This window comes from Hemitrygon akajei, chromosome 5 (genome assembly GCF_048418815.1).
Source record: "Hemitrygon akajei chromosome 5, sHemAka1.3, whole genome shotgun sequence".
Classification (NCBI taxonomy): domain Eukaryota; kingdom Metazoa; phylum Chordata; class Chondrichthyes; order Myliobatiformes; family Dasyatidae; genus Hemitrygon; species Hemitrygon akajei.
The window spans coordinates 112,844,209-112,861,241 of record NC_133128.1 but is presented as its reverse complement, the minus strand read 5'-3'; the positions used below and the strand labels follow the sequence as shown (position 1 = coordinate 112,861,241).

The 17,033-nt window shown below is 41.7% G+C and overlaps 1 protein-coding gene across 1 annotated transcript in view; it reads left to right on the top strand.

Moving 5' to 3' along the window:
- The window catches only part of cfap65 (cilia and flagella associated protein 65), a 204,576-nt gene that overhangs the window by 142,453 nt on the left and 45,090 nt on the right, over positions 1 to 17,033 (top strand). The window contains exon 21 of the mRNA XM_073046190.1: positions 13,822 to 13,932. Coding sequence (XP_072902291.1) covers positions 13,822 to 13,932 — 111 coding nt within the window. The remainder of the gene's footprint in view (positions 1 to 13,821; positions 13,933 to 17,033) is intronic.

Sequence of the window (17,033 nt, the reverse complement as noted above, 5' to 3'; positions counted from 1 at the left end):
CTCTCACTAACCTCTGAATGAAGATGTTATCCTCAGGTTCCTCTGCAATATTTCATCTTTTACTCTTAACCAATGACCTCTAGTTATAGTTTCACCCAACCTCAATGGAAAAAGCCTGTTTGCATTACCCTATCTATACCCTTAATAATTTTGTATACATCTATTAAAACACCCCAGTCTCTTACTCTCCAGGGAAACAAAGTCCTAACCTATTCAACATTTCCCTATAACTTAGGTCCACAACCTGTATTTGATGCAAACTTAGAATATTCACTACCTTGTGAGATGGTTTCCATTTTGCATCCTCTGTCCTCCCATAGTGCACCACTTCACACTTGTCTGCATTAATTTCCAACTTCAGTCCATTTTCCACATCGCACTGCAAGCATTAATAGCCTTTCTCACTGTCCACTACACCCCATTCTTCATGTCATCTGAAAATTGTTTACCACATTATCATCCAAATATATAGATATAGATATATTTGATATAGATATCAAACAACAAGGACCCAGCACTGATCCCTGTGATACACCACTGATGACCAGAACTGCACACAATACTCCAAATTTGACCTCACTGACATCTTATACAACATCAACATAACATCCCAACTCTTGATTTATGAAGGCCATTGTGCCAAATTCTTTCTTTACAACACTATCTACCTGTGACGTCAATTTCAAGGATTCCCAGGCTTTAGGGAGACCCGATTTAGGGAAGTATTTTACAAATGCACTTCTTTGATTCAGGCTATGTTTAAATATTTATCAGCCAGTTGCATCCCTTAACACCAATAACCACTCATTGTACTTCTTAAACAAAATGGTGCTTCAAAATTACATAACTGATTACATAACATAAATTACATAAAATTACATACTTTATGTGATCTGCTGAAATTGTGAAAGACCATATATTATTGCAAGTCATAAGCACAAGAGGTTCTGCAGATGCTACAAATCCAGAGCAACACACACAAAATGCTGGATGAAGCGACTCGTCCTGAAGTGTCGGCTGTTTATTCATTTTCATAGATGCAGGCTGAACTGCTGAGTTCCTCCAGCATTTCATGTGAGTTGATATAAGTGCAAGTTCCTTACTTCTCTGACTGCCTGACAAGTCAACAAATTGAAACCGTCTCACAAGGTAGTGAATATTCTAAGTCTGCATCAAATACAGGTTGTGTTAAATGCAGCTGGGGAGTGGCCATGTGCAATGCAGTAAGGGTTGATAAATATTTTCCTTCAAGCGAATTTTATTTTATGAAAAAACATACCAATGAAGGTTATCTCTGCCAAGCTGTGTACCTTGCTATTTCCTTAAACAAACCATAGAGCAGGTGCACCGGAATGCCATTGGTCTGGGAAATTCCCAGGGAGGGAGCTGTATAAAATTACCATCAATAGCCTCAGCTTTCACTTCTTTAATCTAATAACCTCACACTGGAGAATGCAAAAGAAAATCCCTCTGACCATTAACTAGCACATACATGCCTATTAATTATACAACATGTGAAATATCAGAGAGGATTCCGGATGAGCTGTGTTGACTTCTGACAGTAAAAGTAAACATTTGCCTTTCTCTGGCCTGTCTAGAACACTGTGGTCATCTGGGGAAGAAAAGCCGCTGGTTATATTAGAGTCTGTGGTTTCAAGATAACAAAACAACTCTGCCCCTCCCTTGCATTCTATAGTGTCAGTACAGGCCTTTTGGCCCACTGAATCTGTACTGACCATCAAGCACTTATTTATGCTAGTCTCGTTGAAACCTCCTCACATTCCCATCAACTCCCTGTACAGCATAGCAACAAGCCCTTCAATGCAACCTTTCCTTGCTGATCAAAATGTCTTTCTGACATAATCCCACTTCAAAGTTCAAAGTAATTTTATTATCAATGCACATATACAGCATGTCACCAAATGAACCTTGTGATTCATTTTCTTGCAGCTATTCATAGTTGATACAAAGAAGCACTGTAGAATCAATGAAAAATTAAACACAACCTATGTGCAAAAGATGACAAATTGTGCAGATAAAAAAAAGAAAAAACAAATAGTAATAATAATAATAATATTGAACATGAGTTGCAGAGTCCTGGAAAATAAGTCATTGAAAATGCAGGTTGCCTGAATATGGTCAAAATCCTTTCTATCCGTTTACCTGATGAAATGTCTTTTAAGCATTGTACTTGTGCCCACTTCTATAGATTCTTCTAGCAGCTTGTTTCATGTACCCACTACCACTCAGTTCCCTTTTAAGTCTTTCCTCTCTCAGCTTAAACCTGTGTCCTCAAGTTTTAGACCCTCCATCCCTGGGAAGAAAAGATTGTGACCATCCACATTATCTACTCTGCATGATGTTATTATATGCCTCTATCTGATCACACCTCAACCTACTGCACTCCAGGGAAAAAACTCCCAGCCTATCCATCCTCTCCTTATGACACAAGCCTGCACTCAGTAATATTCTTGTGAATCTTCTCTGCGTCCTTTCCAGCTTAATGGCATACTTTCTATGGAAGGAGGATAAGAAATTACAGAATACAGTAAGTGTGGCTCACCAATGACTTGCACAGTTCGAACATAGAATATAGCACTGAAACAGGCCTTTCAGCCCACTATGATGAGCCAGACTAATTATATTAGTAATCAACTGCACAACCAAACTGCTCTCTTCTGCCTGCACTGTGGTAAACCATGTATATCTGTTTGGACACGCCCCTCTGCTGAATGCTCCGACAGACCCCTGGATAAAGGTGATTGTGTCTCTACTCCTCCCACAGTCATCCAGCATGGACGTGCTGTGTTTTACTGCTAATAAAAGCCTTTCAGTATCTACTCTACTTCCAGTCTTTTGGAGTTATTGATAGTGCATCATGCACAATGACTATATCCTTGCATTTACTGCACTTTTATATGCCTATCTAAGAGCCTCTTGAATATCTCAATCTTATTTTACTCCACCACCATCCCAGGCAGCGCATTCCTGAGACTCACCATTCTCTGTGTAAAAGCAACTTGCCCCACACATCTCCTTTGAATTTACCTCTCTCACCTTAAATGCATGATCTTTGGTATTAGACATTGATAATGACAGTTGTACTTATAATTTAGAATTAGACAGTTGTGACATAATTCTATCACACACCTATAGACTGGAGGCAATTCACAATGTCCAATTAACTTACCAACTCTGTATCTTTGGGATACACGAGGAAACAAGTACTCTGAGGAAAACCACATGGTCACAAGGAGAATGTGCAAACTCCACACAGACATACACAAAATGCTGGAGGAACGTAGGTCAGGCATCATCTATAGAGAACAATAACCAGTTGAAGTTTTGAGCCAAGATCCTTCATCAAGTTCTAATTCCCATAATATCGACTGCTTATTTCTCAACAGAGATGCCGCCTGACCTGTTGAGTTCCTCCAGCATTTTGTGTGAGTTGTTTTGGATTTCTAGCATCTGTAGAACTTCTTGTGTTTATGATCCACAGAGATATCCCTGGAAGTCAGGATCAAACCCATGTTATGGGAGCTGAGACAGCAGCTCTGTCAGCTGTTCCACTGTGTCTCCTTGAGTTGTGAATAACATGGTCTCTACTTTTAGCTTTGATATCTCCTTTGGATTCTGTCCTTTGGCCAAAGTGCTCATAGTGGCACAATTCTGTTCCCATGTCTTGTGGTCTATACTTTGGTTAGTGCACATCTCTAAAATATCACCACTTGTTTTCTAACTTGCACTTTTACGAGTCTAAGTGACCCAGGCCAAGGACTGGAGGCCCAGAGGAGGCCTACCCACTGTGTGTGTGTGTGTGAGGGGGTGGATGGTGGGAAGGGGCTTGTTTTTGCTGATGTTGTCTTGTTCTGATTTACTTTTGTTGCTGCTGCTGAAAATGGTGAGCATGTTATGTTGGCATCAGATGTCTGGTGACACTTGCCCGTTGCTCCAGCACATCCTTGGCTATATTGGTTGTTAATGCAAATGACACATTTCACTGTATGTTTCAATATTGTAATAAATAAATGCATCTGAATCTGTTCAATTTGCCTATTCCTTTTCTGCATGGTGATCAGCATTGACTTTTATTTTCTAATGCCTTGATTTTAAAGCTGTCGTCCTGGTTTTTGAAATCCTTCTGTGGCTTTTCTTTCTCTCTTCTTTGTAACGTCTACCTGCTCCACAGACTTAAGAATCAATTTGTACCTTTCTATCAAATGTACCAAGAGTCCTACCTCAAAGTCTTTAGATATGGACATGCTATGTTGGTTCTGGAATGTATGGCAATACTTGTGGGATTCCCCCAGCACATTGCTAAGTTGAACACAGCAGGCCAGGCAGCATCTATAAGGAGAAGCACTGTTGACGTTTTGGGCCGAGACCCTTTGTCAGGACTAACTGAAAGGAGAGATACTAAGAGATTTGAAAGTAGTGGGGGGAGGGGGAAATGCAAAATGATAGGAGAAGACCGGAGGGGGTGGGATGAAGCTAAGAGCTGGAAAGGTGATTGGCAAAAGTGATACAGAGCTGGAGAAGGGAAAGGATCATGGGACGGGAGGCCTCGGGAGAAAGAAAGGGGGAGGGGGAGCACCAGAGGGAGATGGAGAACAGGCAGAGTGATGGGAGAGAGAGAGAAAAAAAACAAACAACTAAATATGTCAGGGATGGGGTAAGAAGGGGAGGAGGGGCATTAACGGAAGTTAGAGAAGTCAATGTTCATGCCATCAGGTTGGAGGCTACCCAGCCGGTATATAAGGTGTTGTTCCTCCAACCTGAGTGTGGACATTGTTAAGTTGAGTTGGTTGTTAATGCAAATGATGCACTTCACTGCATGTTTCAATGTATTAGTTCAATGTGATAATTAAATGAATGTGGTTTGGGGTTGGCAGTCCTTTTAGGGTTGTAGTTTCTTTTACAATATTGAAAGCATTTATATGTACACACATGGTTGTTAGAATCACAGAGAATCAGAATGTGTGCACACAGTGACATTGGAATGCTCCATTATGATGTACAATTGCAGAATTTCACCAAATAGAAGCCTACAATTTAGCCCTCTCCCAAATCTCACCACGGGTTCAGTGGTCTTGAAAGTTATGGTACCTTAACTAGTTATCCTTTCAAATCATAGAGTCCTTTAGAGTCATAGAGTTATACAGCATGGAAACAGGCTTTTCAGCCCATTCGGCCCATACCAACCAAGCAAGCCCCATTTGGCTCATAACCCTCTATCCTTTCCAATCCATGTATCTATCCAACTGCCTTTTAAAATTTGTTATGATACCTGCCTCAACCACTCCCTCTGACAGCTCATTCCGCATACTGTGGATACCACCTTCTGTATAAAAACATTGTCCCTCAAGTTCCAATTAAAGCTCACTTTAAGCCTATGCCCTCTTGTGTTTGATTCCCAACCCTGCAAGACTGTGTGCATTGACTCCAACTATGCCCCTCATGATTTTATATGCCTCTAAAAAATATCAGCATTTGGTTTTGTATATGGAAAGTTATTTTCAAAGTGCTTGTATGTTGCCATATGCTACTCTTAGATTCATTTTCTTACAGTCACTCACAGAACAAAGAAATACAATAGAATCAATTAAAAAACTACACACCAAGCCTAACAAGTCACTAATGTGCAAAAGAATGCAAACTGTATAAAAACAAAGCAAAATGAGTAATAATAATATTAATAAATAATATTGAGGACATTAAATTGTGGAGTCCTTGAAAATGATTCTGTAGCTTCTCGCTCCATAGATGATACCTGACCTGCTGAGATTTTCCATTTTCTGTGCTTTATTTTATTGTATAAGATCTTCAAAATCTCACGTCCCTAATATTGCTCTGCCTACAATCATTGGTCCATTGGCTTCAGGAAATCCTAATCAATGAATGGTCTTGAACACTTTGAATCTTAGTATGCTAGCACTGATGTGATTGCATTAGTCTCGCACTGTGGAAACTGGTTGTTGTGACCTTTGTTGTTATTTGGCATCTTTGTTTCTGTGTAGCTTTTCATTGATTCCATTGTACTTCTTTGTTCTTAGTGAATGCCTGCAAGAAAATGCATCTCATTGTAGTAAATAGTGACATATACATTCTTTGATAATAAATTTACTTTGAACTTTGAAATTTTGAAGATTACCACATCAATAACAATGATTTGTTTGTGGATTTCCTATAACCCGTTGTTAAACCAATATAGTTAAGATATTATCGAAGGGCTGGTGGGCAGTATTTTCATCTTCTGAGCCAAAAGGTTGTGCATTCAAGGTCTGTTGAATAGACAAATTGATATTGCACAGTGTCACCCACTGCAGCAGAGATATTATTACAGTTCTGGAGGGGATGTCATTCAGACATTAAACTGAGACCCTGTCTGCTTTCTTTAAAGAACAAGAGAATTCTCCCTTGCATCCTGGCCAGTCATTCTCCCTCAACCCACATTATGGGGATGCTGAAATTTAAACTGGTGGGCTTGGTGGTTGAGATTGTGGCTAGTGGAGGTGGTCAAGACTTGCAATCAGCCTCAAGGGGTTCAATGTTTGCAAAAGCTTTCTAGTACAATTGTAATAAACAATTGTGTATTACATTCCCCAGAACACATCAGAGAATATAGATCTCAAAAGCATTTTGCTAGCTGCAGAGTGCTATGGCCATCTTGAGATTATGAACAGTGCTCCACAAATGGAAGTCTTTCTTTGTGAAAGCTGGTAAATAGTTGCAGTATGCTGCATCGTTGGAATGGCTCAGAATATAGTCAGTCAGTTTTGGGATGCAGTGTTTTGTTTGTAATGCCACAGCCATCCCATGCCAACAACAGCCCACGTCTGGTTTCTGTTATTTTTTGGTGGTATTTGCTGTAGGAGGAATATTGGCAAATGATTACAGGAAAGTGCCTGTCTTCCTTTGAACAGTGCACTGAGACCTTTAATGTCCACCTGTGCAAGCCAATGGGACCCGCACACTGAGGTTTTGTCCCTTAGAGCAAGACGCAGATAATTTGATCTTCTAGGTCTGCACCAATCCTATGAGCAATCCAGCTAGTCCTGCTTCCCTGCCTTATCCCTTTTGCTCTGCAGATTCTTTCTCTTCATTTCTCAGTTCTTTTCAGACCTAAAATAAAGAACAGGAGAATTCTTCCTTGCATCCTGGCCATTTCAGACCTAAACATCTCCCTACATACAAAAGTCTTCCTCAAGCTACTTCTGAATCCAAAGCAGAATCAGGTTTACTATCACAGAAATAAGTTGTGAAATTTGTTCTGCTGCAGCAGAACAATCCAATACATAAAATATATGATAAATTATATAAATTAAATAAAAGGTGCAAAATTAAAGCAAAAAAAGTGAGGCAGTGTTCAGGATTCATTGTCTATTCAGAAATCTGATGGCAGAAGCTGTTCCTCAAAAATTGAGAGTGTATCTTCAGGCTCCTGTGCCTCCTTTTTGATGGTAGTATTAAATAGAAGGTATGTCCTGGATGTTGAGGGCCCTTTTTGAAACAGCACCTTTTGGTTCCAGTTTCTTGTTCTTGAACTTTCTACCTAGTGGTTCAGTTTCTGCCTATCTACTGCATCCATTGCTTTCATGCTTCTAAGTACAATCCATCACATCCTCTCACAACCTTCTCTGTTCCAAGAACAACCCCAGGTTCCCTAGTCTGTCTACAAAACTAATGTCCTTCATTTCTGGAATTGTTTGAGTGGATCTTCCCTGAACTTTCTCTAAAGGTTTTGCATGTTCTTATCTTACAGAACTGGGCACCAAATTCCAGCCATGCTGAACTAATTTTTTATAAAGAACTAATATGATTTCCCTGCTCTTGTGTTCTATACCTCTATTTATAAATCCCAGGATCCCCAATGTTTTTCAACCACTTTCCCAACATCCCTGCCACTTTCAACAAACTGTGTGCATATATCCTAGATCTCTTTGTTCACACACTCCCTTTAGAATTATGTTCTTTAGTTTACATTGGCCTTCATGTTCTTCCTACCAAAATGTAATACTTTTGAAAGAAAACATCATTGTATTTATACATTCCAAAATGATTTACAGTTAGTAGGAAATTTGATTAATGTGACAAAGTAGGAAACATTAAGCAATTTGTGAGTTGCATGTTTCCATCTAGACATTTGATAACAATTAGAACATTACAGTACAGTAGAGGCCCTTTCACCCACGATACCGTGCTGACCTGTTAACTTTCTCTAAGACAATCTAACCCTTCCCTCCTACATAGCCCTCTGTTTTTTTGTCACCCATGTGCCTATCTAAGAGTCCCTTTCATGTCCCTAATATATCTGCCTCCACCACCACCTGTGCAGGGAGTTCCACATATCCACAACCCTCTATACAGATATCTCTAATTTATAATCTGGAATATAAATAGAAAAGGTACAAAGAAATCCACAATAGCGTTACTGGGATTGGAAGATATGATTTCTAACAATAGGCTATGGCTCTTTTCCCCTGGAGTGTAGCAGGCCAAGAGTACCATTATCCAAGTTCAAAGTAAATTTATCATCAAAATACTTATATGTCACCATTTATGACCCTGAGATTCATTTTCTTGCAGGCATTTACAGTAGAAGAAAGAAATACAATAGAATGAATGAAAAACTACTGACAAATACAAAAAAAGATGATAAATAATTATGTAAATAAATATTACTGAGAATATGAGATGTAGAGTCCTTGATAGTGATTCCAATATAGAGATATATAAAATTATGAGGGGTAAAAGAAGGTGAAAAGTCTGAAACCAGTGGGCATGGATGTAAAGTGAGAGGGGAGAAAATTGAAGGGGACGTGAGGGGCAACATTTTTCACCCAGAGGCTAGTGGTTACATAGAACATAGAAACATAGAAAACCTACAGCACAATACAAGCCCTTCGGCCCACAAAGTTGTGCGGAACATGTCCTTACCTTAGAAATTACTAGGCTTACCTATAGCCCTCTATTTTACTAAGCTCCATGTACCTATCTAAAAGTCTCTTAAAAGACCCTATCATATCCGCCTCCACCACCATTGCCAGCAGCCCATTCTATGCACTCACCACTCTCTGAGTAAAAAATTTAACCCTAACATCTCCTTTGTACCTACTCCCCAGCACCTTAAACCTGTGTTCTCTTGTGGCAACCATTTCAGCCCTGTGAAAAAGCCTTTGACTATCCACATGATCAATGCCTCTCATCATCTTATACGCCTCTATCAGGTCACCTCTCATCCTCTGTCGCTCCAAGGAGAAAAGGCCGAGTTCACTCAACCTATTCTCATAAGGCACGTTCCCCAATCCAGGCAACATCCTTGTTAATCTTCTCTGCACCCTTTCTATGGCTTCCACATCCTTCCTGTAGTGAGGCGACCAGAACTGAGCACAGTACTCCAAGTGAGGTCTGACCAGGGTCCATTACCTCTCGGCTCCTAAATTCAATTTCACGATTGATGAAGGCCAATACACTGTATGCCTTCTTAACCACAGAGTCAACCTGCGCAGCTGCTTTGAGCATCCTATGGACTCAGACCCCAAGATCCCTCTGATCCTCCACACTGCCAAGAGTCTTACCATTAATACTATATTCTGCCATCATATTTGACCTACCAAAATGAACCACTTCACACTTATCTGGGTTGAACTCCATCTGCCGCTTCTCAGCCCAGTTTTGCATCCTATCAATGTCCTGCTGTAACCTCTGACAGCCCGCCTTAATCCTGCCCACCAAGGCTTTCTCATGGTCCCTTCTGGCTCTCCTAATTTCCTTCTTAAGCTCCTTCCTATTAACCTTATAATCTTCTAGATCTCTAACATTACCTAGCTCTCTGAACCTTTTGTAAGCTTTTCTTCTTGACTAGATTTATTACAGCCTTTGTACACCACGGTTCCTGTACCCTACCATAACTTTCCTGTCTCATTAGAACTAACCTATACAGAACTCCACACAAGTATCTCCTGAATATTTGCTACATTTCTTCCGTACTTTTCCCTGAGAACATCTGCTTCCAGTTTAAGCCCCAATTTCCTGCCTGATAGCCTCATAATTCCCCCTACTCCAATTAAACGATTTTCTAACTTGTCTGTTCCTATCTCTCTCCAATGCTATTGTAAAGGAGACAGAATTATGATCACTATCTCCAAAATGCTCTCCCACAGAGAGATCTGACACCTGACCAGGTTCATTTCCCAATACCAAATCAAGTACAGCGTCTCCTCTTGTAGGCTTATCTACATGTTGTGTCAAGAAACCTTCCTGAACACACCAAACAAACCACCCCATCTAAACCCCTTGCTCTAGGGAAATGCCAATTGATAATTGGGAAATTAAAATCTCCCATCATGACAACTCTGTTATTATTATACCTTTCCAGGATCTGTTTCCCTATCTGCTCCTCAATATCCCTGTTACTATTGGGCAGCCTATAAAAAACACCCAGTAAAGTTATTGACCCCTTCCTGTTCCTAAGCCCCACCCACAGAGACTCCGTAGACAATCTCTCCATGGTGTCTACCTTTTCTGCAGCTGTGACACTATCTCTAATCAACAGTGCCACACCCCCACCTCTTTTGCCTCCCTCCCTGTCCTTTCTGAAGCATCTAAAACCCGGCACTTGAAGTCACCATTCCTGCCCCTGAGCCATCCAAGTCTCTGTAATGGCCACAACATCATAGCTCCAATTACTGATCCACCCTCTAAGCTCATCCGCTTTGTTCACAACCCTCCTTGCAGTAAAATAGACACACTCAAACTTTCGGTCCGAGCACGTCCCTTCTCTATCACCTGCCTATCCTCCCTCTCATACTGTCTGCAAGCTTTCTCTATTTGTGAGCCAACCTCCTCTTCCCCAGTTTCTTCAGTTCGGTTCCCACCCCCAAAAATTCTAGTTTAAACTCAACCCAGTAGCCTTAGCAAACCTCCCCCTGGGTTTCAAGAGAAACCCGTCCTTTTTGTACAGGTCACACTGCCCCAGAAGAGGTCCCAATGATACAGAAATCTGAACCCTGCCCCCTACTCCAATCCCTCCTCCATGCATTTATGCTCCACCTCATCCTATTCCTATTCTCACTGTCGCATGGCACAGGCAGTAATCCCAAGATTACTACCTTTGTGGTCCTTCTTCTCAACTTCCTTTCTAACTCCCTGCAGTCTTTTTTCAGGACCTCATCCCTCTTCCTACCAATATGTACCACGACCTCTGGCTGTTCTCCCTCCCACCGTAGAATATCGTGGATGCGATTGGAAACATTGTGGACCCTGGCACCTGGGAGGCAAACTACCATCCAAGTTTCTTTCCTGCGTCCACAGAATCGCCTGTATGATCCCCTGACTATAGAGTCCCCTATCACTACTGCCGTCCTCTTCCTTTCCCTATCCTTCTGAGCCACAGGGCCAGACTCTGTGCCAGAGGTACGGCCACTGCCGCTTCTCCCAGGTAGGCTGTCCCTCCCCCCACCCAGCAGTACTCAAATAGGAGTACTTATTGTCAAGGGGTACAGCCACAGGGGTACTCTCTAGTACCTGACTCTTCCCCTTCCCCCTCCTGACTGTGACCCACTTGTCTGTCTCCCGTGGCCCCACGTGACCACCTGCCTATAACTCCTTCCTATCATCTCCTCACTCTCCCTGACCAGGCGAAGGTCATCGAGCTGCATCTCCAGTTCCCTAACTCGGTCCCTCAGCAGCTGCAGCTTAACACACTGGATGCAGATATGGCAGTCCGGGAGGCTGGGAGAATCCAGGACCTCCCACATCTGACACTGAGCACAGAAAACTGACCTCACACACATACTTCTTCCTTTCCGCAAGTAACGCCGGTAAACCTACCTCGCCTCGTCCCGTTACCACCTAAACCTGTTGAGCCAAAGCCCTCTCACTCCGCTGCCTGCTGGATATGGCGGTCTTCTTTTTAAACCTTTCGCGCGCTACTGGCTGACGTCATGCACCTGCACAGTCTGGCCTCTCTTTTACCCCAAGTAGTAAAAAAAACTCCCTTCACTCCGAAAAATCAGCCGTTCACTTGCAGCCTTCTTGCTCTGAATAGGTTATGTGTAATAAGTGGCCAGATGGCCAGAGGAGCTGATAAAGATAGATTGGTGAAAGAGATATAGGGCTGGAGAAGTTTGATCAGAGAGGACAGCCGGCTGTGGAAGAAAGCAAAGGGGAAGGAGCACCAGAGGGAGGCGATGGGCAGGCAAAGAGACAAGGTGAGAGAGGGGAATGGGAATGGGGATGGGGATCGGGAATGGTGAAGGAGAGGTGAGGGCATTACCAGAAGTTTGAGAAATCGATGTTCATCCCATCAGGTTGGAAGCTACCCAGACGGAGTATAAGGTGCTGTTCCTCCAATCTGAGTGTGGCCTCATCACACAAAATGCTGTAGGAACTCAGCAGGCTGAAGTGTCTTGGCCTGGAATGTTGACTGTAATTTTTTCCATAGATGCTGCCTGGCCTGCTGAGTTCCTCCAAAATTTTGTGTGTGTTGCTTGGATTTGCAGCGCCTGGAGATTTTCTCTTGTTTGTGGCCTCATCATGACAGTGGAGAAGGCCGTGGATAGACATATCGGAATGGGAATGGGAAGTGGAATTAAAATGGATGGCCACTGAAAGATCCAGCTTTTCCTGGTGAACAGAGTGTAGGTGCTTGGTGAAGAGGTCTCCCAGTCTACACTGGGTCTTACCGATATACAGGAGGGCACACTGGGAGCACCAAACACATATATGATCCCAACAGACTCACAGTGAAGTATCGTCTCACCTAGAAGGACTGTTTGGGTCCCTGAATAGTAGTGAGAGAGGAGGTGTAGGGGCAGGTGTAGCACCATTCCACTTGCAAGGATTAGTGTCAGGAGGAATCAGTGTGGAGGGACGAATGGACAAGGGAGTCGTGTAGGGAGCAGAAGGTGGGGAGGGGGAGGTAGAGGGAAAGATGTGCTTGGAGGTGGGATCCCATTGGAGGTGGCAGATGTTGCGTGTTGCAGAGAATTACGTGCTGGACGTGGAGGCTGGTGGTGTGCTAGGTGAGGAGAAGAGGAATCCTATCCCTGTTAAGGTGGCGGGAGGATGAGTTGAGAACAAATGTGCATGAACTGGAATAGAAGTGGTTGAGGGCAGTGTTGATAGGAATGGCGTATTTGCAAGTAACAGGGTGGGAGGAGGTATAGTCCAGGTAGCTGTGAGAGTCTGTGGGTTTGTAATAGACATCAGTAGATAAACTGTCTCCAGAAGCCAGGTGGGTATGGGAGGGGAATGAAGCAAGAAACTGGGAGCTGAGAGGTGGAAAAGGTAAAGGGCTGGAGAAGAAGGAATCTGATAGGAGAGGAGAATGGGCCATTGGAGAAAGGGAAGGAGGAAGGGCACCGGGGGAGGTAATAGGCAGGTGAGGAGAAAAGGTAAGAGGCCAGAGTGGGAAATTGAAGAAGAGGGAAGGGGGAGGGTGAAAAATTACCAGAAGTTGGAGAAATTGATGTTCATGGCATCAATGAACATGCCAAGATATTCTGTCTTTGGAGGCTACCTAGACAGAATATGAGGTGTTGCTTCTCCAACCTAAGAGTGTCCTCATCATGGTAGAAGAGGAGGCCATGGGCCGGTGTGTCAGAACAGGGATGGGTACCATGGTAGTGTAGTGGTTAGCATGATGCTGTTACAGCTCAAGGTGTTGGAGTTTGGAGTTCAATCCCGGTGTACCTCAGATATTTCCTGACCTGAGCATTTCCAGTATCTCCTGTTTTTATTTCATTTCTTAATTGCTCAGTCAAAAAAATAAAAATGCTATCTCTAGTGAAAATTATTGTTTTCCTCCACTTCTAGATAAATTTCATTGGTATTACAGTGCCCAAAGACCACTGCTATGTTCACTTTCTGGCAACTCAGTACAGGTTTGCACCTGTTTGTATTGACACTTCCAACCCGCCCAAGCAGGTAAGCACCTCAGTATCAAGTCACCACTGCATAGATAGACTTTTCATTTAAATGGAGATCATATGAATTTGCATTTTTAAACATTTGATAAATAGTATATTCCAAAAGAAATAAAGTGATTTAAGTCTTTGGATTTATGTTAAAAATGATGGATTCATGTTGAAAATGTAGCTGGTTTAATCATATACTTGTCTTTCTCTGAGACTATGTCACTCTTTAAATGAATGTATTTTGCTAATATGAGGGGCATGAGTTTCAGGACATTAGAGGAAAATATATGGGGGATGTCAGAGGGAAGCTTTTGACATAGATATTGGTGCATGTGTGGAACAAGCTGCTAGGGTTAGTGGTAGAGATAGTTACATTAGGAACATCTAAGAGACTCAGATAGGCACATGATGATAGAAAATGGAGGACTATGTAAGAGGGAAGAGTCAGATTGATCTTAGTGTAGGTTTAAAAAGTTGTCACAACATCGTGGGCTGAATGTTCTAAGTTCTTTGTTCTATAATCAAGGACCCTACCTATACCGGCCATTCTCTCTTCTCTTCTCTTTCATTGGATAGAAAATACAAAGCCATAAAACCAGGCTTAAGGACAGCTTCTGTCCCACTATTTTAAAACTATTGAATGGTTCCTGTTTTGATAAGACGGACTTCTGACCTTACAGTCTACCTTGTTGTGACCTGTACTGTTCCATGTTCTATGATCTATGTTCTAGATACAAATTGATTCCATTTTCTCATTTTCCATTATCAATTCCCCAATTTAATTGTCAAGGGAGCCAACATTTACCCTAGCTTCTCTATTCCATTTTATTTACCTCAGTTGTGAAGGTCTAATTTTTGTTTATATTTGTTCACAGTTTACTCGTGACAAGTATCTGCTTCCTATGTTCTGTATGTTTATTAAATATTGTTAAAAAGCCCTGGGTTTGATTTACGCACAATCTTGTGTTAAGTCAATGGATGCCATTTTAGATGGCACCGATGAGTGCAAGTGTTCTCACACATCTTAATTGAAGGAGCATTTCAAACAGTGTGGGAATTACTGCTGTCTATAATTATGTCCTGAAAATGTTCTGCTACTGATCTAATGACCCACAAGTCAAAAGTTTGAATGTCAGCATTACAGTACTGTACAAAAGTATATATAGCACATATATATAGCTAGGGTGCATAAGACTTTTGCACAGTACTGTAGTAATTTTATATATTGCACTGTTCTGCTACTGCTGCAAAACAATGAATTTCATGACATATGTGATTGATGATAAACCTGATTCAGATCAGGGTCTCTATTGTGGACAGAGAGTGGAGAGGGGGGAGTGGGAAGCACCAGAGACATTCAATATACCAATTGTTTGGAATCAAGTAACGTTGCCTGGTGGGTGTGCCTGCATCTGTTCCATCCCCTGCTCATGGCACCTCTTCTCTGTCACTATTCCCATACCCTAATATGATGAGATGGTGCTCCACCTTCACAATTCTCACCATCCTTTGCACTGCCAGAATTATAAACTTACTCTCCGCTCCATGTTGACAAATATATACTATATATGTTCCTAAGACTTTTGCGTAGTACTGTATGCTAAGCAAAATTAATGCTCCTGATAATGTAATGCAGTGAAATTAAGACTATTAGACCACAAGACAAGGAAGCAGAATTAGGCCATTCAGCCCATCAAGTTTGCTTTGACATAACAGCTGCTGATTTATTATCCCTCTCAATCCCATTCTCCTGTTTTCTCCCCGTAACCTTTGATGCCCTTACTAATAAAGAAGCCTTCAACCTCTGCTTTAAATATCCCCAATGACTCGGCCTCCACAACTGTCTGTGGAAATGAATTCCACCGATTCACCACCCTCTGGCTAAATTCATCCTCACCTCTGTTAAAAAGGGTCTTCTGAGCTGTGCCTTTTGGTTCCAGACTCTCCCGCTATAGGATACTTCCTCTCTACATCCACTCTGTCTAGGCCTTTCAATATTCACAAGGTTTCAATGAGATCCCCCCTCATTCTTCTAATCTTCAGCGAGTACAGGCCCAGAGCTATCAAATAATCCTCATATATTAACCCTTTCATTTCTGGGATCAATGGAGAACAACAAAGTTTCTGATCATATTTTACAAACCTCAAAAGAACCATTAGAGGCATTAAGTTTAGAAAAATTGCTACCTGCCTTTAGTCTGGTTTACATCTGCCTCTGTGTGGATTGTCTGCTTGTTTCCTCCAGGGATGCAGTTCTTCAGCTTTTCTAAAATCTCCAGGAATAAGTTGGTAAGTGGGTTTATTATTGCAACATGCAGTGAAGTACAGTGAAATACTTTGTTTTGCATGCCTTCCATAAGATCATTTCATCACATCAATGCATCAAGATAGTATAAGGGACAAGCAATAACAGGTTGCAGAGTGAAGTGTTACAATTACAGAGAAAGTGCAGTGCAGGTAGACAATAAGGTGCAAGGCCATAACAAGATAGATTGTAAGGTGAAGAGTCCATCTCATCATACTAGGGACCATTCAATAGGCTTAAAACAGCAGGACAGAAGCTGTTCTTATGCCTGATGTTATGTGCTTTATGGTTTTGTATTTTCTACCCAATAAGAGGTAGGAGAAGAGCAACTTTCCCTCTAATTTCTTTTTACAGCGGTGTGAACTAACCATTGCTCTGAGAAGGAAATTTTTACATGGCCTGAAAACTATGCAGCACTTTAATAAAACATTATATAAATGAAAATTCCACCTGCGAGGCAACAAAGGCTATGTGTGCAGGAACATTTCAATTACTGTGTGGCTGTGCATCCACACAGCTTTGAGGGGACAGTGGAGAAGAAGAAATGAAAGTGTGGTAGGGGTATTGATTATAGAACATAGGTAATTACAGAACATTTATGACCCTTCTGACCACAATCTTGTGCCAGTTTTTTTAATCTACTCAAAGATCAATCTAACCCTTCCCTCCTACATAGTCTTCCATTTTTCTACCATCTTTGTGCCTATCTAAGAGTTTCTTAATGCCCTTAAGATATCTACTTGTATTGGCTGCTTTACCCAGACAGTGATTAATTGTAGAGAGTCCATGGATGGGAATTATAGATT